Genomic DNA, 25,073 nt, shown 5'->3' on the forward strand with positions numbered 1-25,073 from the left:
GAGTGAGGTTTTACTTCAAAGTTTTATTGTAAACGATTATTCCAGGGGTGAAAATATAAATAGACGCGTTCGTTTTGGGAGTATTCTTTTGTTCGTAAGGAGTTTCTTTTTATTGTAAAGATTATAATTAGTGATATCCCCTATTGGGAGACCAGCACTTTAGTATTGTATTTTGTTTATGTCTTTTATTTCTATTCTATATTCATAGACGAGTGAGGGCCCGTCCGTTGTCTCGCTCTCGCTACGCTCTTGATGCAGTGAGTGACACATTCACAGTCTTACCTCAGATTTCTATTAAGTGTTAGTAGTAAGTACAATATTATATATACGTGTGTATTAAAAGTTATTCGTTCATAAAATATATTAAAGAATACAATATATTATATTCTTTACAATATATAATGTTTTGAATTTTAGCGAATTAACTATTTAATTGTTTCGTTAGTAGTTAATGTAATAATAATAAATTTATGAGGAATTAATGAATATATTTAAAAAAAATTACGTTCAATCAACAGAGAAGAGTTAACCTAGTGGTTACCTAGCCGTTAATTTGCAGCCATTGTAATGACAAAACATAACGGGTAGATAGGTTTTCTACGATTAACGAGCACAATTAACGCTCAATAACGAATAAGCTGTGATATTGTGCACATTAAATCTATTACACCCAAAAATCGAATCACTCGATCTCAATCGAAAGCCGTGAAATTGTAAGATTTTAAAATTGACATATTATTCTTAATAGTAGTCAGGAAGAAGGTTCTTATCTAGTTCGTAAGTAAAAAATAACACATTACAAAGTGAGGTTTTTATTGTATTATGCATTATAAAACAAATTTAAATAGATTACCTACTCTGTTGTGAAAGAGAAAGTACTAAAATGAAATGCTATTGTTTCGTTACGTAAGAAAGCGTAAGAAGGCAAATTGTACCTTTCGAATTTAAAACAGTGATATTTATGTAAACTTATATATATTATTACATAACAAATTGCTCTAAAGAATACAAATAAATATAATTTTGGTAATATGTTTATGTGAAAGCCCATTAATAAATATTTACTTAACCATAAACATGACTAACGATTTCTTCCAGGCATCCCTAGTATGGAAAACTGAAGCTACCTAAAAAAACAAAAAAAAAAAACTCAGCTGAAGGTACAGTACAAGAAACGCATAAATAATTAACAGGAAAACATAAAGTAACACGAACACTAGAAATATTCTAACTAAAACAAACAAACTAAATTCTAAAATTGTGACTTATGTTTTAATATCGCCTGTAGGTACCTATGTGATTCAATATTTCAATAATACGACGTTGCCGTACTTGATTGTTTCAAATGAATAGCGCCGAAAATAGTTTTATTTTGTATAGATAAAAATGAAATGGTTCATCCATTATAAAATATTCAGTTCCCAACACTTCATCTATTTTATAACAGTGTTTTCAATCAGTAAAATGGTAACATTTTACACACATATTGTCGTTCGATTTAAATTCAAGTTAAGCTGAAAGGCCTTTTATATTAAAACTTAATAGAAATCTGTGTTTCGTGCTCAGTTCACAGGCAAAATATTTTTTATATTATTGTCGTGAGATAAATGGTAAAAGTGCGCAATTAGAGCGAAATTGATCATAGCGATACAAGATCTTATGGAGATTTTTCTTTGGTATTTGATATATTTTTCGCATGGTATCTTCTATGTTTTAACTACCCATACATATATTAGAAAAATATAGTTAATTATTTCAAATAATAAATGTTATATACATTAATAAACATCATTACTACCAATTCTCAGTTGTTGATTAAAGATATGTTCAATGTTCCAAATATTATTATTACAATAATGAGTATTATTTAGTTGTCAAAAAATATTCTTTTGCCCTTTTGAATGGGGAGAAATCAGTTCGTTGAAGAAAAGAATTTTCACCGAGGTCACGGCATTAAGCTACGATGGCGAATTAAGATAAACCGACAAATGACAGTCGCATGTAATTATGTCGCTCGTTAGTCGTGACCAACTTGAAATTGCCATTGCATTAGAGAGCAGGGAGCTATGGTGCATCTACTATCAAAACTATATCAGAACGTTCAGCTCGCCGCCGGCGCTCAGTCTACGCGCGCCTTACCTGCGCGCTTACACGCGAACGAAAGTGAAAACGACTATAATGATAGCAATACTCGCGGCTTGCTTGTTCTATGTAGCGCTTGCTATTCCAAACGATCAAATTGAAAAGTATGAAAATAAAGTGAAATCTTACCAATTGGATGTTCCTGGGAGGAACCCTATTACGATAATTGAAACTGGAGGAGGGGACGATTTGCCGGGAAAATGGGATCTAATGTCAAAAAGTGATGATGATCTAGTTATTAAAAATTTAATGACACATGTCGTACATGATGTAGACGGAAATCGACCTCGGTGTTATGGACCTTCTTGCCAAGAGGGGTTCGTAGAGGATGAAGGTCCACAGGAGTTTGAGGAGAAGTTAAAAGAGTTTGGTGATTTTTCCAACGAACGCCTCCAGGCAATAGCCGCTTTGGCGGCTAAGCTAAAAAAACAGAAAAACAAAGCTGATAGATTCTCAACTACAAATGGCGAAGAAGCAGAGAGTGATAATAATGGACAGGTATTTACTTCCTGGAATAGGTTGAAAGTGAAACAACATAAACATCCATACGACGACAAAGATGGATGGGTGACGTTAGAGCCCATAGCATGGTCTTCAAGTAAAATTTCTAAATGGAAACCCAACGTCAAAAAACAGAAACCAACTTATTGGAATGATGATGAAGATACGAAATATTCGTCTGACGATAATTATTCAAGTTACCAGGATCCAGAGAGTGACAGCAGTAAATATACCTATAATTTTTCTCAGAAGAAACCAACTTTGAATCGCCCTGGGTTTATAAATAATAAATTACACATACCAACCGAATATGATATGGAGGTACCATCTAAGCCTACATGGAACAAGAAAAGGCCGACAATACAGCACTCTATGGATAGCCCTCAAATGACAATGCTCAATTTACAATCATCATGGTCTCCTGACGATAGTAGACATCCTAACAAACCTAATTGCGATAAAGACATTCATCAAAACGAAGATAACTCTTACTATGGATCATCAGATTCAGTAATAACCGATTATCGGCCATCTAATTTCCCTTATAATTACGAAGCTCTTCACCAATCTTCTATGCAAAGACGTCCAATGCGTCGCCCTACTCAAGTGATATATGCAGATGCTGAGCCAGATGAAGAACGACTTTCAAGACCCCCATATGGCGATGGACAATGGGTCCTCTTATCTACTACTAAGGGATATAAAAACAAGAAACGTCACCGAGCTCTTGATTTATCCGAAGAGAACATGGTACCAACAATAACATCTCACCAATCTATCGCCTTGACTGTTTTGCCATCTGATGACGCTCACACAAATATGACAACTTCACACGGTGGCCTCCTAGAGGTGGAGAAGAGTTTTCAAACAGTAGAAGAATCTAAGCGTGATATGGATAAGAAGTATGATTTACAGACGGAAGTATCAGATGAGAGACCTGTTAAAAAGAAGATATTAAAAAAGAAAGTTCTGGCAACAAGCTCCCCAGATAGTTCGACAGTTCTAGCAGCGGTAGGTGCTGGTATGCTCCCAGCAACAATGGCTATGGTTGTCCCAATGATGTTAGGAAAGAAACGACGAAGAAGGGCCATTTATGGCCCCCAATTATACCAACTACAACCAAATGAGTAGAATTTATAAGTTCCAAAAATGCGTGACTGTGATTGTAAAACTGTGTGTATGTTCACAATTATTTATTATGTAGTTAAGTACTTATATTTAAGGCAAATAAAACGAATATTATGAAAGTTAATTAACATTTTTTATTAAATAATATAACAAACTGCATAATTTACATGTAATGAATGTTACTTTCTAGTTAATTGTAATAACAACGACACAATAATGTTTTCACTGTAATTATACAGAAGTGTTTCTTAGAATGCAATACACATCATTGTAAATTTAGTTATGCTTACATAACCGTTAGGGAGTTTATACGTTTATGTTACGTATTAATGAAGAATTTTCTTATAGAAGCAAAAATTGCAAAAAATTTCAAAAATAAATTGAAATATATAAAATTGTGTAAGTTTTATGTAGTATATTTTTATAATCAGTTAATCATTCTTTTCCTTGGGAAAGTACGAAATAATACGATAAATTTTTCAACACCTTAGCTACGTAATCTTGTCATTAAAATTTGCATTTGCGCTTATAGGAGGAATAAATAAGAAAAAGGAGATTCAACATTTACTTTTTGAAAGTATGTCATTATTAAAATTGCTTAGGAGATTAAATCCTTAAATACATGCTGGTCCAACGACGGACGACCAACTAAAGCCTTTTCCATTTCATTACTAATCATCAAGCATGGGTTTAGACTTTGTCGTTAATTTTCTTGTTTTGTTTCGTTCATCATCTTCATATGTCAGGTACATCAATTCCCCCACAAAAAATGATTATCTCCCTACCAGGATAAATGGGCTTGCGCTGGCTGAGGATCTTAACGCGTCACCAAGACTTCCCACAGATCAAGATCAGATCAGTGAAAGCTAATGGATAAAACGTATACTAGAAGAGGATCAATCGGAAGATCTTTCTCTAACACTAGTTTAAGAGATTCAAGGTTTTCGTCTTTATATTTATTGCAATACTCAATGTACATATAAATGTAGTAGATTAAAATGTTTTCGAAATAATGTTTTATTTGTCGAGATATTTTTGGGATTCTGGTTGGATTTAATCTTTTTCATGTATTATATTTGTATATCGCTTCTCCAGGACGAGTGTAGATATTTCCGGTTCTAATTGCTTCCATCAGATACTTGACGCTGAATAGACAAATAATCAGGAGCACTGAAATAAACAAGGCATTATTATTGATTAACATTACTTTTAACTCATTGTATACACCATGTAGCTATAGACGGTAGTCCCCTTTTATATTATGTACATCCGGACCTACCGGGGGGGTTATAATGGATTCATGACGTAACCCTGAGGTCCCGGATTTAATTTCCAACGAATAAAGGTTTCAAGATTTGATGACAGCGCCTACAGGACGTGAAAATAACGATAATATAGTTTCACTAATAAGTTTCCTTAAAAGGGTTTTCGATTTTCTGGTAATATTCAAGGAATTGCTGACAACAAGTAGCACAGGACTGGAATATGAATTCAAGTCCTCAGATTTGGTCGCACACTTAATAAATAGGGTAACATTTCAAAATCGTGCAGTCTATTGCATCGTAGATCGAGAGAATAAGGTGATTACTGATAAAATATACAAACCATCAGAAACGAATATAAGTCCTAGCTGTATCCAACCCGCGGTAATGGCTTCCCAAACTATTAATCCAATTGTGAAAAATATGTGGAAGAAACTGTAGATGAAGAAAGTTGTTATACTGCACTCGTTTACCTGAAACATTGAAGTGACGAAATTAAATAATAAAATTACAAGGACCGTTTAAAATTGTTTACTGTGCAACCTAAAATAATTAGAAGGGAATCCAGTCTAGGATCTCTTGATATAAATGCTGCTGGACAATGGGAAATTTACACCAAAAAACATATAGTTTTAACTAAAATATTTTTCATGATTGCAGTTCAAACAGCAGTGTTAGTCTTGCTGATTAAGCTTGCATTTTCTTTACAAGTGCGCAAATAGCTTTATTGTGAAGGCAAACATAGTGAACACCGGAATTTCTCAAAACCCAAAATCTCAGACGGAGACGGTCACACCTATTTGTCATTACAAGAATTATCGAAGTAACGAAAGAAAGGATGTAGCTCCACTACATTATTATTATTATCTTTATAAAATAATAAAAAAGATATCCGAAGATCAGATATATGTCGCTATTCAAGCCGATTTATATACACACGCATATACACAACTATCCGCATTCTCTCCGTATATTTTATGGTTTAGTCTGTAAACTTTTAACTGGCGTTTCGATTCAAATATAATATTAGCTATTATGTAAGGTTTATCTTAATAAATAATTATTATGCTCAAAAATATTTATTGTTGTCTCTGGGTTGACTTTTCGACCTGGATTCCGGGTTTCATTTTCATAAAGACGAATTAATACAATGTATTCATAGTATATTCATGTCTCTACAATATAATAGGTATTAGAGTTATTCCCATAAAAAATACAGAAATTATTTACAATCTACAGAGGACGAGGTACCCTCAGGTCGTTCAACCTATGCAGTAATGATCAACCTATTGGTTATTTGTAACTTGACAAATAAAAAACAGCGCCATATTACGGACTATTATTGGATCTAATTTCTTCAAATGTCAATAGTCTTTTATTTTTAAGGAAGTTTATTTCACAATACTTTAAATCCAAACGCCACGCCCTTGCACATAAAACGTTATTCCTACTTTTTTGTATTTAAATAATGTTACACTAGCCAATTTGAATGTGTATGACTTAGCGTTGCTATGGTTAATTGAGCGCCTCGAGAGTAGGTTTTTTATTTATTTGGTCAGGCTTTCGAGCTTGTATCTCCAGAAACTTATTCTTCCTGTACGTTAAACAGTTTGAATGACATGTTTTTGAATGACAATATATATATATAAATTCATGCAATAACCACCTTACTTGTTGACAACTTGGATATGGGAATATAAAATGAGAGACAAAACCACGTTGCGTTTCAATTGGTTGTGATTAGTCAATATCATCTCTAGTCTAATCACAGACATGCTACGTCTTTCCTTTTAACCAATCACAGTCAAACGAAGCGCACTATCGTCATTTCCCCGAAACATTTGAAAAATCACGTGGCCTATCATTAATTTAAATAAAACTGAAAATAATTGATACATTGAGGTATACCCTTTGATATCAAATGAATTATATTTATTTTAACATATTATATACATCAGGATGCATGCACATCGATATTACAACACAATAGTTTACATGAAATAATGGGTTGACCAGCCCTGATTGATAATGTGTAGGTTTGAAACACCTTGTAGTCAGACGTCAGCAAAAACCACTATGCGATAATAATTACAGTATTCGGTTTTGTAAAAGATGAAAGCCCAGATAACATTAAATTTGTTGTAATTTATCTTTAACATTATTTATTTATTAAATAATAGTTACAGGAAAAATACAATCCAGTTTTTTAAATATTCACGCATTATAGCAATTATTGAAATCGATCTTCAAATGTTTTAATGTTTATTCAACACGTATATCTGGATTTTTTTAATAATTATTTTATAAAATTTTTTGCTGCTGCGAATAAGTTGATAAATTGTAAACTAAGGTGATTGTAATTATTAGTATATAGTATTCCATATTACCTTGTACGCTCCAACAGTAAATATGAGACCGAACATAAATAATAAAAGTCCAATTATGATATATGTTAAGTAATATATCATTATGACAATAGTGACTAGGTCCTTTTTGTCTTCGCCAAATATACTTTCGAGTTTTTCGAAATTGTTGAATTTGTCTTCGTGAGTATCATCTTTGGAAATAATGTTTAACGCAAGGAGGTATAAATGGAAGGCTGCTACCGCTAAACTTATAATCTGAAAGACAAAATATTGTTATTTAAAAGTTGATACTTAGCGCTAAACACACACACACCACAGTTCCACAGTCCGTTTCACAAGGCACTTTCTTTTGCGAACTAGCAAAATGTGGAATCGACTCCCGGTGGGATCTTCTCTGAGAGATACGACCTTCAACTATTCAAAGTTAGTCTGTATTTCACACATAAAGGCCGGCAACGCACCCCACTAAAAATGGGTGTCCATGGGCTGCGATTACTGTCCTTTATGGGTGTCCCGTAGGTGTACAAAAAAATGATTTCGATGCTCCCTAAAATGTCTAATTTTAAAATGTTCGTTTATTGTCATTAATAGCATGTCAATCACATGTGAAAACAATATTATAAAAGTATGGTAGATAAACTAAAACATTCCCCATTATTAGAACCACTGGTGTATTTCACGTATTGTAACAGGTTCGTGGCAGGTTCTGTTTGTGCGGCCGTAATCGGTACTAATTTCTGATTAGTTATCCCGGCTACGTGTGGGGAAGAAGTTCTTGGGTTGAGTGTGTTTGGCATTTTGTCTTTGATATGTTGACAATACACAAACTTAGGACTTAGATGAGACAATGTACTCTCAGATACGTCAAAAATTTTACGTCAAATTAATATTTGGTATACGAAAGTCATAGTATCCGTCGGGTTTAAACTATACATAAATAGTGATATATAATAATAAACCTACTTCATAGGTAAGTCATTTAATACCCGGCTTAACAATATTTAAAGTCAATGTTGGATGATATTCCAATTAATGCCTAAAATGAAGCGCCTGCAAATAAAATTATAGCAATTGTTACCACGCAGTTTTATTGAAAATATACTTACAACAACAATATAACCAAATACGATATTTCCAAGCCGCAGGGGAAAACAAAATAGGAATTTTCTCGTCATTATCACTTCTGAATATTTCTGAAAATAGGAGATAAGGTGAATAAGTACATTAATATTAATTTAACGTATTTATAATGGACATTGATTAATCATGGTTTGTTTTGGCCGCGCTGGGCTTGAGATATTTCAGTTCATATTTTGAAACAGGTAACTAAAATGCAAACTCTAAGTGGCATCTGATCTGAACATTAGAATTGCCGCCTCAACTGCTTATCCTATCAAACTAGGAAAGTGGCTGATTGAACATCCAACAAATTTACACTTCGAGGCTCAATTTCTAACGATACCCGCTATGACAATACACTAGTCGTAAAACAACAATTCTTAAAACGATCTTTCGACTAATTAGAGAAATATTTTACTATGTTGTCCCATTTGGGAATGCCAACATATACAAGCCATACATTCAGTGTTTTTGTACTTATTAAAAAAACTTACATGTCATGTTTAATTACGTCACTTAATATCGATCGATTAATAAAAACATGAACACGAGTGCTTTGACCGGTAGCCACATACTTTGTGCTATTTTTGGCTAATTGGTGTATCTATAAAAGTTGTAAAATTATCGTCAATTAACACGACACGATGTCGTAATGAAGTCTAGAAAAGCATTCACCATTATTTATTTTCTGTGGTCACAATATTTTCTTACCAAAAAAGCAAGTAAGTAGTTTTTGCCTTCTAAATGTTTGTGATCCTGGTTACACACAATGGCGTGAATAGCACAGTTATGAAGACGATTTTTCATAATACCCTTACGAAATAAGGATAACTTACACATTTCCCATTCCCTCATACACCTCAAATAAGTAAGTTATCTTCGCTAGTATATAATGTTTATAATTTTAAAAAAATTATCCCTTTATATAAATAAATACATAGACAAAAACATCAACATTTTTTATAATTGTAAATATATATTTATTTGTTTGACAGAACACGGTCTAACGATTAACCAGACAATAATAATTTGTCTATAGTTTAGTCTAGACAATGCAACATTGTGTTTGGCGACACCATTTATTAATATCATGAAATCATATTGGCTTTAGGGCATATGTTATAGATATAACGGAATAAATATTTCTATAATAGAGGACAAATTAAACTTAATAAAATAATGAATAGATGATGTCTTATAAATTGCTAAATTTATTGTATAATGTGTTTTTTTTTATTTAAAGGAAATTCTGTGGTTGTAGCGTGAAAGTGAAATAAAAGACTTTCTAATATAATTTAAAATTTCAGTGAGCCTTCGAAGCGTAAAAAAAGGATTGTTATAATGCATGTTAATTTATTTAAGAAATATTTGAAATTTCAGTATCATTGATCAATATAATTATTTTTCATAATGCTTCGAAGGGAATCGAATCAGAGCGATTTGATGGCGTGAGGTAAGTGTTCATTGCCGTTAGTCACGCAAGCACTGCGAACAATGGCTAAAGTTTTCCTATAATAAGCAGTGTGAGTGTTATTCTTGTATATATTAAATTAGATACGTATGTAAAGTATATCCTTTTCAAATTTGCTTGACTTGTTGTTGGTCTATACGCCGTGTGTACGTGAATAAAAAATACATTATTTTTATTTACTTACGTAAATCGTATCGTACGTATTAAATAAAGTGCAACAGGGCGAAAACGTGGGGTCACAGTGTGATGGTTGAAAGGATCTCTACGGTTCAGTGGATCACAGAGACAGGGAAAGGTAGAGGTAGGCAGCAGGTCACGGACGTCTGTAAAAAAGGCCTTATATGCTGAAAGGACCTTTGTACTGGCAATCAATGTTTTGTTGTCTAAAAAAAACACCAGAAGGCAAAGTGTCTTTTGAAAAAACAACATTTTCAACAATCGGAATTACAAGAAAATATCGCTTTTAAACCATGACCGCCCATTGCACTCTGCCTTTAGATTAAGTATTGTTTATTGTTTTATTTTGTTCAATGTGCATATAAATATCTTTTATTATGCAACTGTTCATATAGATGATTCGCCAAAGCATAACTTAAAACACATTAACATAAATGAAGTTGTTTCGTTTGTAACAATATCAACAATGCTGTCGATATTGTTATTGCTCACCGGTCGACTTTAGACATGTCGAGGAACATTTGGAGATAATTTAAAACAAAACACGAAATGACGCATTTAGTTTGATTGGTCATAGGAGATGGATTAGGTCTGTTATTGGAATAGAGTTTTGACGTTGTACGATAGGATACCTATATAGTAAGCCTAAATGACGACACAAGTTAGGCGTATCATACATGAGGGATTCATAAACTGCTTGTCTCTAAGCAGCGTCCTTTCACGGCAGTTTTCGATACAATGCAACATAATGCTAGAACAACCGGCCACCTCCTATTGGTGACATCCAAGGTACCTCTTTCAAAATGAAATGTAAAAGGCATATTTTATGTTTATGTTTAACTAGTTGAGTATTCTGTTTGTACATATTTTTTATTTTAATTGTTACCATTTTGTTCATTCCAAAATAGTATTGGTGCATTGAAAATCACTGGTTCTAGAGACAGGAACATAAAGCTAATTCAAATAAACGTTTTCCGCTGTCTTAAATTAATTTTAGAAATAAAAGATTTACGTAATTAAAGCAACAAACATACATAAAAAATACCAAACCCATCATCCTTCCAGCAAAAATGGGCCCAGTTGCTGTGACCATTATACGTTTTTTTATACACCTTAAATTGTGAATTACTAGGAGACAATAAAATGAACGGATGTTAGATATTAGAGAATGATCCTGAACGGAGTTATTTGTCAAAAGAATTTTATATTCTAGTATTACTTAGCTTAGTGAAGAGTCTTGAATAAATCTTTTGAGTACTTCGAGAGTTTGTGATAAGAATTGTAGATACGTTTCGCGAATGTTTGGAACAATGTCGGAATTTGTTTCGACAAAGAGGAAAATGTTTTGAACTCTGGAAGTGAACTTAAAAGGGATTATGAAATTAATGTTATTTCACAGGATGATAAAAGATTTTGAAAGTATTTGACGCGGGAAAATAAAATATCACAAAAAACTATATAAATTACTACCGTGGTTAGACAGATTATACAAGTAAATTTACATTAAAACCAAAATTTATTTGCGAGAATTCAAGCCCAGTACTAGATTATTTATAAAAAATATAATAAACAAATCATTGACATTCTGTTCGAGTATTTAAATAGAAATAATATCGTTCGATTGACTTTAGTTATGATGGGGTCAAAGGCCTTAAGAGCATCTCAAGCGCATCGAAGCGTAATACCCTAAGAGCTGCTTTCTTTTTAGTCTTATTTTACAATTTTCAATAAAAATACTTTAGAAATGAAAAGTATATCTGCAACTGTTGTTTAGAGGACCAGCGTTTTGATAATGTATAATTATTTATAGTATGTATTTCGTTATAGTTGAAAATATAGAGAATTTTGCAAACTACATATTCAACATTCGACATTTGTTTATATATATCAGAGCAATGGTGTTGGTATCAGCTGCCATTGTCATTATAATTGAATATCATCAAAGTTTATTAGATTTGTCAATATAACTGTATATGATATAAATTATTATTATATTTAGTCGTATTAATCTCTATAGTGAGCTAAATCGCATTAAAAAAAGTTTAGTATTGTTTCTGTTTTTTCTGTGACACGTTATCCAATATCAAACAGTCCAGCTCTTTGTCTATTTTATTCTGGTGTATCGCGGTTATTGAATGCTCTGAGGTGTGTAAAGCTTTTACTATATTCAATCTAAAACTATTTGTTATTTCTATCAAACTATACACTTGCTATGTACAAAATTGGACCAATATCAAAATTTTGTACTAGAATGTGGTGATGACATATATTTACATATTTATAAAGTAAAAAAGTATCATTTTATTGTTTAATGGTTAGAAAGATCGCTTTATTTACACCGAATACACCTGATAGATAGTAATTTTTGTCTAGCCCGTTTTTAGTTCAGTGGCAGTTGTCGAAGGGATGTTCATACGAAACACTTTGTTTGAAGCTTTTAACGGACTTTAATCGTGTACTCGGACTCAGTGGCGTAACAATAGGGTGGCAGGGCTGGCAAAATGCTCACGGGCCGACTCAAGAGGGCCCAAGGGAGATTGCCCAAGAGGCCGCGCGCTCAATTTCTTTTTATTTCATTGTAAATGTATGCCGGCTTCGTCACGTATCCTTCACCGAAAAGCTAGCGAAATGATGAATGCATTGAGATATTATGTTCTATGGATGAATGCAATATGCATTGGGCTAGCGTTAATCGTAATCAAAATACGTTTTGGGGACTACAAACCATTCCCTCTCGCCTAAGAGGAGTTATTATTTTGGCATTAGTGGGACATACATATACAACATGTAATTGAGTACGCTGAAAATCTCGACGTTTATTAAAATTAAACTGAGTACAACGTGACGATTTTTACTGATAGGTCCCCATCAAAAGAAATTGCCACGGGCCCCAGATGGTATAGTTACGCCACTGTCTGGACTTATAAAAAATATTACTAATTTATAGGTTCTTAAAACGAAATTAGCTATAAAGTATAAAAGCGATGTCGACCTATTGTCCATTATCGAAAACGAGAATGTTATGTTATAATTTATAAGTGTATTTATAAACGAAATGGCTCAATTATTACTAGCAAAACCGACGTACAATTTATTAAAATTAAATTAAAAATTACTTTATTTGACTCAAAAAACATTACATTTTGAACTTACATTCTAAAGGTTGTAAACATACAATAGGCAACGAAACGTTGAGATACAATTTTCATTATTATTAAAATTTAATTCAATGTCAATTGTGAGATTATTGTTTTTTGATTTGCGTTCCTGTCAAATGTTTGCTATCGTGGCATTTTTGAATTTCCCTCATTATGGAGACTCGTTTCGATATAAGAAACATACTATGATATTTACGGTGTTCGATTCAGAATTCTTGAGGTTATATCTTCGATTCCCGGCACGAATGGACTTTCTGTCTATCTGCGCATTCATTACTACGTATGGTGAAGAAAAACATCGTGAGGAAACCGGGATTTCTTAGATCCAAAAATTCGTATGATCATTAATTTATTTACAGCCCATAAAACTAAAATAATATACAATTAAGTTATTTACAAAATTTACAGTATACCTCCTGCTTTCTTTAATCTTTTCCAAGTATACTTTTAGATATACTGTTTATTAACTCCCATACATATAGGTCGCTCTCCGGTGAAGAGACGAGAAATCCATTAAACAGCGATAGACCAGGGAAAGGGAGCTTGTTGACGTTGGACAGTGCGAGCCGAACGCACAGCATCATGAAAGGCCTCAAAGGTTGTAGCGATACTGTTTTTAAACAGCATATAAATATGTTAGAGCAGGGTTGGTTGGTTCAGCGTGCGACTCTCATCCCTGGGGTTGTAGGTTCGGTCCTCGGCATTGCACCAATGGATTTTCTTTCTATGTGCGCATTTAACATTAGCTCGAACGGTGAAGGAAAACATCGTGAGGAAAAGGGTATACATTAGACCCAAAAAGTCGACGGCGTGCGTCAGGCACAGAAGGCTGATCACCTACTTGCCTATTCGATTAATAAATGATCATGAAACAAATACAGAATTCTGAGGCCCAGACCTAAAAAGGTTGTAGCGCCACTGATGTTTTTATATAAATATGTTACCAATGCTGTTAATTAAAATCACAATTAGGGTATACAGCAGGTATATATGAGTCACATTGTTAAATGTAATGCTATCAATAATTTGCACCTGGGCACAGCAGATGTGTATTGCAAGTGTACGTTTATTATTCTCCGGTTCACCTGCGTGTAGTTGAAGACCAGATGTTGCCATACTAAGCCTCAAACCTTAGCCGCTGAAGTGAGAAAGAGTTTCAGCAAAAGTATGAGAGTCTTGGGTCTTGTTATATTGCTTCCATCTCATTGACAATTCTTAGTTTAAGGTATAAAACCGTTGTTTTTCTCTGTTCGTTCGTTTTTTGTATTAATTGTATTTTTGGAGTTTACTCCTTAAGAAACGATTTGAGTTATAAGGCCCGGTACGGAAATTTTATGAGGAGTAAAATCAAGTGTAACACGAAAAGTTGAGGCGTTACGTAGAAAGAGACAAACATATATATATCTGTAGGATTGAACGTGTACAAGAATGATTCCATCTCATTCTCTCTCTAAAATTGGATTTGTATAAATTGAACACAATTATTATTGTTATTATTATTATTTATATTGTTTTGTAACATACTTTATGTAATACGCTTTATTGAAGTAATATAAATAATCCGAATAATTACAGATATATGTTTGTTTCTCTTATCATTTTAGCAGATGCGTTCATTTACCCTTTTTAAACTCTTCAATTTATAAGGAATTTAATTTTTTTTCTGTGTTGGTTAAACGCCTTAGTGGTATTTTCTGTACTGTACTGGTATATTAAGCATTAATAAATAAAATAATTTAAAAATTTGCATTTATCATTCACGATTGAGGCTCACCCGAGCCACTGGGACAACACTGGCCTATGTAAACATGCGTAGGTTACCTAAGCCGAACTTTAATACGAACTGTTTGTTTTTGACATGCTTTTACAGCTAAGTCGGCTTTGAATCTTAGCCTAAGACCACACATTCAAATTCTTTTCCCCTTATAAAGCCGTGATGGCGCGATATATATGACTGTTAAATAACTTGTGCGATAACTTCATGGTTTGCTTAAATTCGTACCCTGTTACCGTAAAGACGTATGCGATAAGGCCAACATAAGCACAAATTTAATATTGACAAGGTTTATAATAATTTACCAAAAACATTCAAAGATCGTCTAGAGTTTTCAAAATTGACGCAATATACGACTATTGGAAAATAATATTGTTCTATCAATTATTATATTTAATATTAATTTGATAATGTATTAACATACTTTAATAATGTGATTGAAGTGATATTATAATATAAGAATTGACTTTGATATGATTGATAATGTATCTGCTAAATTTGCACGCCATTATGTATTACAGAAAATGCGAAGTTTAGTTTGTACAAAGATTGTAAATTATTATTATTAAACATTGTTTTTTTTTTATAAAACCTACTTTTTATGGACTTTATCTTCTCTCTTGTATAATAATTGTCTTTCTACATGGCATACTAACGTACTAACTACGTAATGTATACTATAACATACAAGGTTAAGTACACGACTGTTTAAAAAATACTAGCAATTTTTGTTAGGCGGGAAAAAAACCGGATTAGGTATAACAATGCTTTCTTTAGAATTGATTGAGCTAACTACCGAATATATCCGGATAAGTACTGTTTTATCTCTTTATATCTCGAAGAATTCGAAAGAGAGGTGCCTGAACTCCGAGGTTGGTTTTTGCGGACGGAATTGGGAAAATTCTGCTGATTTTAAACCTTGGGAAAGGACGACTGTGTTAACACAAGTTAAAGAAACGACAGAGTACTTTAAAATTTCAGCGTACCACTGTCATCACTGAGTCATAGGTTCGATCCTCGGCTCGCCCCACTCGCTCGTACGGTGAAGGAAAACATCATGAGGAAACCGGCGTGTTAAGCCCCTCAGACTCGACGGCGTCACGCACAGGTTCACCTATTTGCCTCTTTGAATAATCATGTATCAGTAAAGCTTTGTGAGGTTATGAAGTTTTAGAGCGCTATTTTGTTTAATAATAACGTAGGACTCTATGTAAAGGATTTTTTCAAATGTAGCTTATGTCTTTTCTCTTTATATAAATATATGTGTAGAAAAGTCAAAAATGCACGCTATTACACACTATTGCGATAATTCAGAGATGTTTTCTTGAATTTCCATAAAATATATTTCATTCTTTTATTTTCTTCAATAATAATAAGTACATAATACAAAATATCTGAAACAAGTATCGTATACCTACTTTCATATCTAATTAAATTCGTGTTTGTTGAGAACCTCGAATCCTTAATTAGAAACTTGATACTGACTCAATCATTTTACGGCCAAGACAGGTATGTTTTTGCCATTTGTACCAGGCATTTACAGCTATCAAGTTTTCTCGACTTGTCAATATTTATTGTGAAGTACCGTTATGAAACTAACTTTCTTCAAGGATTCCTATTCTGTCTTGCCAAGCCAAGAATATCGGAGAAACTTGTAAAATATTATAAATTTGTTTAACCAATTTTATTTAACATACAAAGTCATATGAACTTGCCATAAATGAAAAAAGAAGCGGATGTAGAAATGGGTTAGCTTCTATGGGATGTTGTTACTGAACAATACAGTTGAATACATTAGAATAAACACAATTATAACCACTATTTTTGCATTAAGATAAATAATAATATTGAGCTTCGCATATACCTTATATTACACCCAAGGTCCAGTACATTAAGACCATTCAAAAGGTAACTCCTTAAAACACGCTACTTATGATATCATGGCAATGTCACCCTGTAATAAGGTGACATCAGTATGTATGGACATATTATGTACTTAATTTTTTTTCGTTAAATTTTATTAAAGATGTATGTGGGCATATATTTTTAAGCTTATTAGTAACTTAGCTTAACACAAAAGATTTTTCCATTACTCGCAAATTTACAAGCTGTGTTATGGGTTAATTTATCACCATATAAAATAACACGACTAAGTGGATATAAAAATATGCTGTAATCAAACATTACAGTACCTGTAAACCGTTACACCGGTGATAGATAAGACATTTAACTACCCATTGTTGATAAGAGATCTTTTTCCTTGTAAAACTATAAGTCTTACATAGTAAACAAAATTCTTTACTATATAATATGGTTTTTTACATGTGTCTTTACTAAGACATCATGGAACATTAAGATCTAGCCTAACTGAAGACTAATACGTAATTTAAGTCTAACCTAATGTGCTAAAAAGGATTGTTAACATAAGGAAGTGTCCAATAACACTACAGTCTCTATTAGCACTCTACTATGTTCTTGTGTTCTAATTGCAATAAAACAATATCATATATTTAATTTCAAATAGGAAATAACCCGACAAACTTGTTTGTGGTACTAATTAAAAACTGTAAACAAGACCAAAAATTTAATCAACATATTTGAATTATTCGTATTCGTTGATATAAAATGCAACACATAATATTTAAATCCGCATCAACACTGACCTTTACCAAGAAAAAATAACTTACATGATACAATTCCCTGGCTAAACTTCATTATATTGAAATATCACAATACTTCGAACATCACAATCTTCACGCAAAGTATTTAATCAATTGGAATTCACTTTGATAATTCGAATTTTAAAATTTAACTTGCGCGTGCACACGTTCGTCGTGAGTCTCGTTCGAGGATCAACGAAGGCAGGTTACGTCACAAGGCCGCTACAACCTACACTTTGATCGGAATTAATTCTTGTACAAGGTCAGATACGGGCGTCGACTTATAGAAAAGTTGAAATAAATAGTGTTCTCGTGAGAATTTTTAAACATTGGTTCATTCTTATATAGGATATAAGGTTTCAAAACCATTGTCCCATTATGAAATATTATATAAACATATCATGAGCTGATTATTGTTTGTTTTAAATTAAAGAAAAACGTTATTTTGTGTGTGTATTTTTATTACGTATATTGTAAGTATAATCATTAACTTTTGAAGAGCTAATGCGTTTATAAGAGACGGTTAAATGCAATATCAATAACCCTGCAGTATGTTAATATATATAGGTGTTATATCAGTTGTTTTTACTGGTAAGGTATAATTTCTGTAATTGAAGGTTAGGTTAGGTTAGGTTAGGTTAGGTTAGGTTAGGTTAGGTTAGGTTAGGTTAGGTTAGGTTAGGTTAGGTTACAGTGGTTGATAGATAGTCATAAGTGTTTAAACTTAGGTTTATTACCATTGTATCTATGTGGACTCAGTTTCCGCACTTAGACTCTCAATAGGACCTTTGTGCATAGTTTATTACCATTTGTACTTATTATTATTATTACTATGTCGATTAAGAACTGAATTAATTATGTTATATATTATTTATCTCGACATTTACATTACAGGAAATTAAGAAATAAAACCTCAGCCGCTAATAAAGGCACTTAAATAATTGAATTCTTTGAGATTAAATAAAATTTCCATTATTACGCTTGATGATACGCCATAAACCAACGCTACGAGCCCTTTGACTACCAGTATGTAATTTCAACTAGTCATTTGAATTAATATTGCTTGTCTGGCATTCTGTTGATATATTTACAGTCGGGTTCATTTTTAACCTTATCTTTTTTATTTCATTTTCATATTACATAGCTATGTAACTTATAAACTGGTGTGTGAATTAATGGTGGTCTGTATTATTTGTTTATTTATTTATTCACACTTTTTATATATTTATAAAGAAAAAAACAAATAACATAATACTAAAAAAATATAAGGGACGCAATGGGCGGCCTTATCACTAACAAGCGATCTCTTCCTGACAACCCTAGTAAGGTACAAAACTAAAAAAAGTAATATGCTGGGTGCAAGCAGTGCAAAACCAAATCTTATAAAAAATATAGAACCTTAATCTAATGTTCTGCAAAAAAATATTAATGAATCAAACAAAAATCTAGAAAACTAACCTCACTGATTCACGAATAGCTATGCAATACAAATGGCGGAAATACAAGAATTACTAAAGTCACGATTGATTAGGATAGAACATGGTTTAGAAATATTCATGCAGAAGAGTTTTAAAAGATGTTTCGTAGCCGGAAAGCCTATCGGAGATCCTAAATGAATTGCCTATAATAATAATCTATAGTTAAACACGTATAAAATTAACTAATAGAAAATGCGTCAATTTTCTACGTTAGCATTTCTATTAGTTAATTTTATACGTGTTTATACCTTCTCCTCCGATCGCTTACTCACTGCTGAGCGTCGTGATGATGTGGCAGACAACACCGCTGCTTCCATGTCTGACGATCTCTTGGTAGGTGACTGGCGTCAGAGACTTTAGGCTCTTAGGATTTTGTTTGCGAACTAGGGAACTTTAGAGGTCATCACTAAGAGATAAAACCTCCAACTGTTTAAAAAAAAGCATACTCCTCCCTCAAAGGTCGACAACGCACACACTAAAATGGATGACCACGTGATGACCGCCCTTTCATTCCCCCAGGCTTGTTTACCCTATTATCGCTTAAAAAAGGAAAGGTATATTTGGTATTTTGTATATAGGACAGGGGTATATTTGGATAGTTTTCTCTGCAATCTATCTGTCTATCTATCTCCTGATTAATTTTCCTTTGCGACAGTAGTGGGCGTTATATTTTGTACGAAAAGTTCCGAGCTCGTTCTAGTTAGTTAGTTCTTATCAGTTTCCTCCTATATAAAATATAGTGAGGTTAGGTAGATTATTTATTGCTTCGATCGGGTGGTCTGACTTCGATATATTTCGCTTCAAATAGTAAAATACTACTGAAGAGAATAGTATCTTAAGACCAGTTTTAAATGCAGTGTAAACTCCATGTAACGTCGTTCGAAGGTCGAAGAACCCAAAGCGTCCAAATCTTTTGGCTTTGATTGGTTTAGCTTGTCTTCCATAAAATGATACACTCTATATAGCATTACACCCACTCTCACTAATGACTACAAGTGAGTAATAAAGTACTTTTTAAGTTGTTAAAATTAGTAAAAACTGTGCAGCTGTTTGCGTTGTTTTGTCGCTTTATTATCCTAGCCCGCAATAAACTCGACTGTCGGCATCATACGAACTTTCTAAGAAATTCGTTCTTTTGTTTACGAATTGGGATTGCTTGCACGTGCAAACTGTTGTTGGCCATGTCTAATAAGTAGGAGTCATGGATTATCTTTACGTTTTTCTTCTCTCCATTTAATCACAACTCTCTACAACTGTGTCGTTATATAGAGTTAACACTGTGGCTTAAATACGAATAGTGAATATTTAAAACTAAGCAAAGATTATGTTTTTTGCTCGGTAGTACTGATAAAGTATATTAGCGGTCGTAAAATAAGCCTGAATTCGTTAAACTATCATTTGTCACGTTTCTTTAATTCCAAACTGAAAAGGACAAAACATTTAATTGCCATTTAAGGCTTATGTATTTAAATACAGCAACTCATTAAACGTTCAACATTGTTAGAAGGATTGCGAGGTTGTTCATACATCTTAATGAATGAGAGGATTCTCCGAAGCACACAATGGGAGATCTCAACGTTAAATACACTTACCATGGTAACCAAGCATTGTTCTATGGAAATTAATACTTTCCATAATACGCTTTCTTGTTATCACATTCAAGCCGACTTTAAAGGTATTTCAAGGCTATTTTTATCAAAATAGATACTTGTTATATGTACTAAAAAACTGTTTTTTCTATATAAACTATCTAAAGTGCCGTTAAAAGGGTTATATTGTACTTATGTTATTGTCATTGTGTACTTTATACCTAAGAAGGAAATTAGTAGTAACCTACCAGTAATACGAGTTACAAATATTTCGATGATTTTTTTTCTATATAATAACTAATATTGTTGCTCGGAATACTAACTAATTGTAATTTTAATTGGGGTTTCCTCGTGATCATTTATTAGAAATTATATTAAAAAATATAGGTATCAATGGCACGAAAAAATTGTTTTCCAGTCATGTATTATTATTCCTTATTTCAAAATTAAAAGGCGACCTTATCCCTCCCCGACAACAAACGTATTAAGTCCATAACCCGGTAGTCATTCACACCAAAAACAACACAGCTAAGGAGACAATAGACCAGCTCTGTTAAGAATCAGCTGAGTGGGACACTCTTGTGGGCTCGCGTGAACAACTTCCTATTTACACTTCTTCAAAAATGCAAACTTCTCTATATAATCTGATGACAGTGAATGTGTAAGTTTACCTTTTCTTAGTAGAGTAACTGCCGAGGTCTTTTGTCTTGGATCGAGGTTATATAATTAACATTAATAAAGTTATATATATATATGTTAATAATTAGAAGCACAAACCATATTTACCGTCGCATATTAAAAGCCAAAATGAGTCCTTCAGATTTCACCACACCCATAAATATAACATTCTCGTTTCCGATAATGTCCAATACGTCGACTAGACTTTATAGGTAATAGAAGTGTCACTTAGATTTAAGAACCATAGATAAAGAAGAAACAAGAAGAGATTATAATATATATATATATATATATATATTATAAGTGAAGTTAGTTTTTTGTTCATCCAGCGTCGCAACCTAATTTAATGTTAGATATAAGCTCATGTTTTAAACGATTAAAGCCAGTTGTCACCAAGCTTCAAACAAAGAGTTACATTTACATACATTTGAACATCCCCCAACAATCGCCACCGAAATGAAATAACTATCGTATAATGTAAAAACTAATAAGTATTAAAAATACAAAAGGTCTAATTAAACTAGTCTAAATATTGTCAGTATTTACTTGTAAGCTTAATTACACCACTTTGGATTGTAAATAGTATACACAGGTACAAATAAATAGATCATAGTCCTGTCGTGTACATAGTTTTGGATATTGCAATTAAATGATATTTTATAGAGAAATAGTACGGGGAATCTTGAAGCATTTTCCATTTCCTGAGATATTAATCAAATGTAGGTATTGAACTCGATTAGTTTTGCAGTCTTCATGAGATTGCTTCAATGAATTAACTACAGTAAGTTAATCTGGCGTTATCATTATATAGTTTTCTAAGATTTTGACTGTATTAAGTCCCAGGATCCTTTATGCACTATGCTCATTTCTGCGTTTTTCGTTCAGGTCAGTAGCGTTCTGTTTGCGTCGTCTAATTATAATATACAAAACAAGAATTATGCCCTAAATAATAATTGTGTATTTCTAGCATTTGAACGCAGGCTTAAATTACACACACAACTATTTCTTATTATTAGTATTACTAATGAATTACTTAGAGATACGTAAAATTTGTATATATTATGTACGTCACATTACGAATACTTGGTAATATATTGCCCCTTAAATATAAGAACTAATGTCAGTTTTAAAACAATATTTGCTCATAAAAAGTTGCAGTTAAAATAAATTCTGATATAAACAGTTACAGAAGTAAAAGCAAGATGAAACTCTTCTCTTTTATTTTCCAATTTAAGTTATAATTAGGCTTATTTAAGTTTAAGTTCAATACTAATATCATTTACTTTACTAAAAGTCCACCTAGTAGTCAGTAGTGTAATTAATAAACTATCTTCAAAACTAATTTCATGTAATAATGTATTACAATGACTAAAATATTATTACAATCGTTGATTTTAACATTAAAATATAACTAAATAAATATAGTACATAGTAAGAATATATGTTTGTCCACAAATAACGAGGAACTATGAAGCTGGAGCTGAAGAACTTGATCTGTGATTAAAACACCCCTAAGAGTCAATTAATATGTTTGTTTTTAGTACATTTCGTATACTTTTTATGACTGCGAACCACTGAAATATGTTTTCACCTAGAATACATTTACGAGTGTTTCTACGTGGCCGATTTCATTTTCCAATCAGTTAACTCCGAATCTTTCTCGTTTCACACCAATAACCCATTTCAATCGTATTACCTTAAATCCTCAATATTTTATTAGGCTGGTGCGGAAATCGAAATATTCTATAGTATCTATAAAATATTTTTTTAAGCTAAAGATTTTTATAAGTTTTTTGAAGTTATGCTTATTTTGGCGCGTTAGGGAAAAATGATGAGAGTAAATTTTTACCCGGACACCGTCACAAAAACCCGACACCTACACACCGTTCCAAGAAACCGATACCCTGAAGATGACATAGTCAACATTTTTTTTATTATTATGTAGAAATATTTTTTTTTGTGATATTTAAATAAACTTTATTTTTTCTATTGTTAGTGTAGTTTTTCTACAAACGTAGAATAAGGTGAAAGACTTTAAAAATACTATAAAACTTTTAAAAACCATTATAAGGAATTAACATGTTCGTGCATAAGTACCACATGTTTTCTTTTTCTATGGCGCCTCAAGTACTGATTTTTATTAAAACAATAACTTTTTTACTAATTTGAGATTCTTTAGCAGCTCGTTCTCGTAGCTTCTCGTTATACGTTAAATTATATATCATAAGCTCTATAGTTTGAACACCAAGAAATTTAAAGCCGGAATTTTCGAAGTTTCACTAAATAGAAGGCTGATAAAGGATGAAAACTATAATAGTAACACGACTGATATTGAAAAATATGCGTGGAATGAATTTGTTAGTAGTGAACAAAATTGTCTGGGAAATAAAAATGAAAGATATGCGGAGCATAATGAACTGATGTCGTTACGCTTCCATTATCTTGATCGTAATATGAACATTAAGATACCACCTATTCGACCCTGAAAATCTTGGTGATTTGAATGAAAAACAAGGGGATACCATCAAACCATTCGATATATGGAGGCACGTTACCAAGTTCACTGGAATTCTCTTATAATGGTGGACTATTGTTGGAGCATTAAGAATAGCCCTCGTCAACGGAGTCGGGCATGAAGATCTTATAAACGATATTTCTTTAATTTAAAAAAAATCAATGGCGCTACAACCTTTTTAGGTTTCGGTTTCTGTTTCATTAACATTTGTTAATCTAATAGGCACGTAGATGATCAGATTCTTTATCTGACGCACGCCGTCGACTTTTTGGGTCTAATGCAAGCCGGTTTCCTCACGATGTTTTCCTTCATCGTTCGAGCGAATTTTAATTAGTAGTGGTTGTTAATCTAATGGTTTTTGTAAAAAGAATTCTAAGAGAATTCTAGAAGTTTATTCTTAAATAGCGATTTTAATTATGCCGTAGAAACAAGTTGATACAATTCTAACTTCAGATCTGAAAACAGACCCACGAGAAACTTATAATTTTTCATACAACAAAAATGCTGTTGATGATTATCTATATTTCACATTCACTTCTGTTTATTTCTTGAATTTTATAAATAACTAATGGTGGACTTCTATATATGCGATTAAATTTTTCATGAACCAAGAAACGTGAGGTATAAATTATTTTTGTTTTTAGAAATAATTCGAAAAACTAATTTAAAAAAGCAATTATGTAGGATGTATTTTTAAAACATCTTTCCTCGTGAAATTCCAGCCACTGCGCATTAACTTTCAATGTTGTAACTTTATACAAATTACGCGAAGTAAGAAAATACTGCATAGCGTAACAATTTACCCCTGACCTTGTATATTTTGGCAAAGGTGCCAACTCGATGGTTGATGCTGACTCATTCCTTTTGATATACTTGAATAAATTGTGACGTAATAAGGATAAGTTTTAAATAGAATAAAACGCACAAGTACATAAGATTTGTTCGATTAGTAGCTGTTGAAATAGTACTCAAAATAATTTGTATAGTTGAAGAAACACAAAAGAATCTATCTTTTTAAATAACGTATTAAGTTAATCTTTATATTAATAAAATGT

The 25,073-nt window shown here is 32.4% G+C and overlaps 2 protein-coding genes across 4 annotated transcripts; one reads left to right on the forward strand and one right to left on the reverse strand.

Moving 5' to 3' along the window:
• Nucleotides 1-1,857: 1,857 nt before the first annotated feature.
• On the forward strand, nucleotides 1,858-3,889 carry LOC123711668. Its single transcript, XM_045664353.1, has one exon. It carries the CDS (start codon nucleotides 2,008-2,010, stop codon nucleotides 3,772-3,774), a length of 1,767 nt encoding a protein of 588 aa, XP_045520309.1. The 5' UTR covers nucleotides 1,858-2,007; the 3' UTR covers nucleotides 3,775-3,889.
• LOC123711677 lies at nucleotides 3,889-17,962 on the reverse strand. 3 transcript variants are annotated; one of them, XM_045664385.1, is made up of 6 exons: nucleotides 17,786-17,962; nucleotides 10,174-10,312; nucleotides 8,506-8,592; nucleotides 7,421-7,654; nucleotides 5,377-5,506; nucleotides 3,889-4,941 (listed from the first exon to the last, which is right to left on the reverse strand). In XM_045664385.1, the coding sequence occupies exons 3-6, from the start codon at nucleotides 8,572-8,574 to the stop codon at nucleotides 4,835-4,837; spliced, it is 540 nt and encodes a 179-aa protein (XP_045520341.1). In that variant the 5' UTR covers nucleotides 8,575-8,592; nucleotides 10,174-10,312; nucleotides 17,786-17,962; the 3' UTR covers nucleotides 3,889-4,834. The 3 variants fall into 3 exon arrangements, with proteins under 3 accessions (XP_045520341.1, XP_045520323.1, XP_045520332.1); XM_045664367.1 differs by lacking the exon at nucleotides 10,174-10,312; XM_045664376.1 differs by lacking the exons at nucleotides 10,174-10,312; nucleotides 17,786-17,962 and adding an exon at nucleotides 9,013-9,087.
• Nucleotides 17,963-25,073: the final 7,111 nt, after the last annotated feature.

The sequence above is a fragment of the Pieris brassicae genome, chromosome 1 (assembly GCF_905147105.1).
Source record: "Pieris brassicae chromosome 1, ilPieBrab1.1, whole genome shotgun sequence".
Lineage (NCBI taxonomy): Eukaryota > Metazoa > Arthropoda > Insecta > Lepidoptera > Pieridae > Pieris > Pieris brassicae.

Coding starts and splice junctions, on each gene's coding strand:
- LOC123711668 (XM_045664353.1), top strand. CDS start 2,008: ATGTCGCTCGTTAGTCGTGACCAACTTGAAATTGCCATTGCATTAGAG.
- LOC123711677 (XM_045664367.1), bottom strand. CDS start 8,574: ATGACGAGAAAATTCCTATTTTGTTTTCCCCTGCGGCTTGGAAATATC. Junction 5,507..7,420: donor TTACTGTTGGAGCGTACAAG/GTAATATGGAAT, acceptor TCAATGTTTCAG/GTAAACGAGTGCAGTATAAC. Junction 4,942..5,376: donor ACTTATATTCGTTTCTGATG/GTTTGTATATTT, acceptor TGTTTATTTCAG/TGCTCCTGATTATTTGTCTA.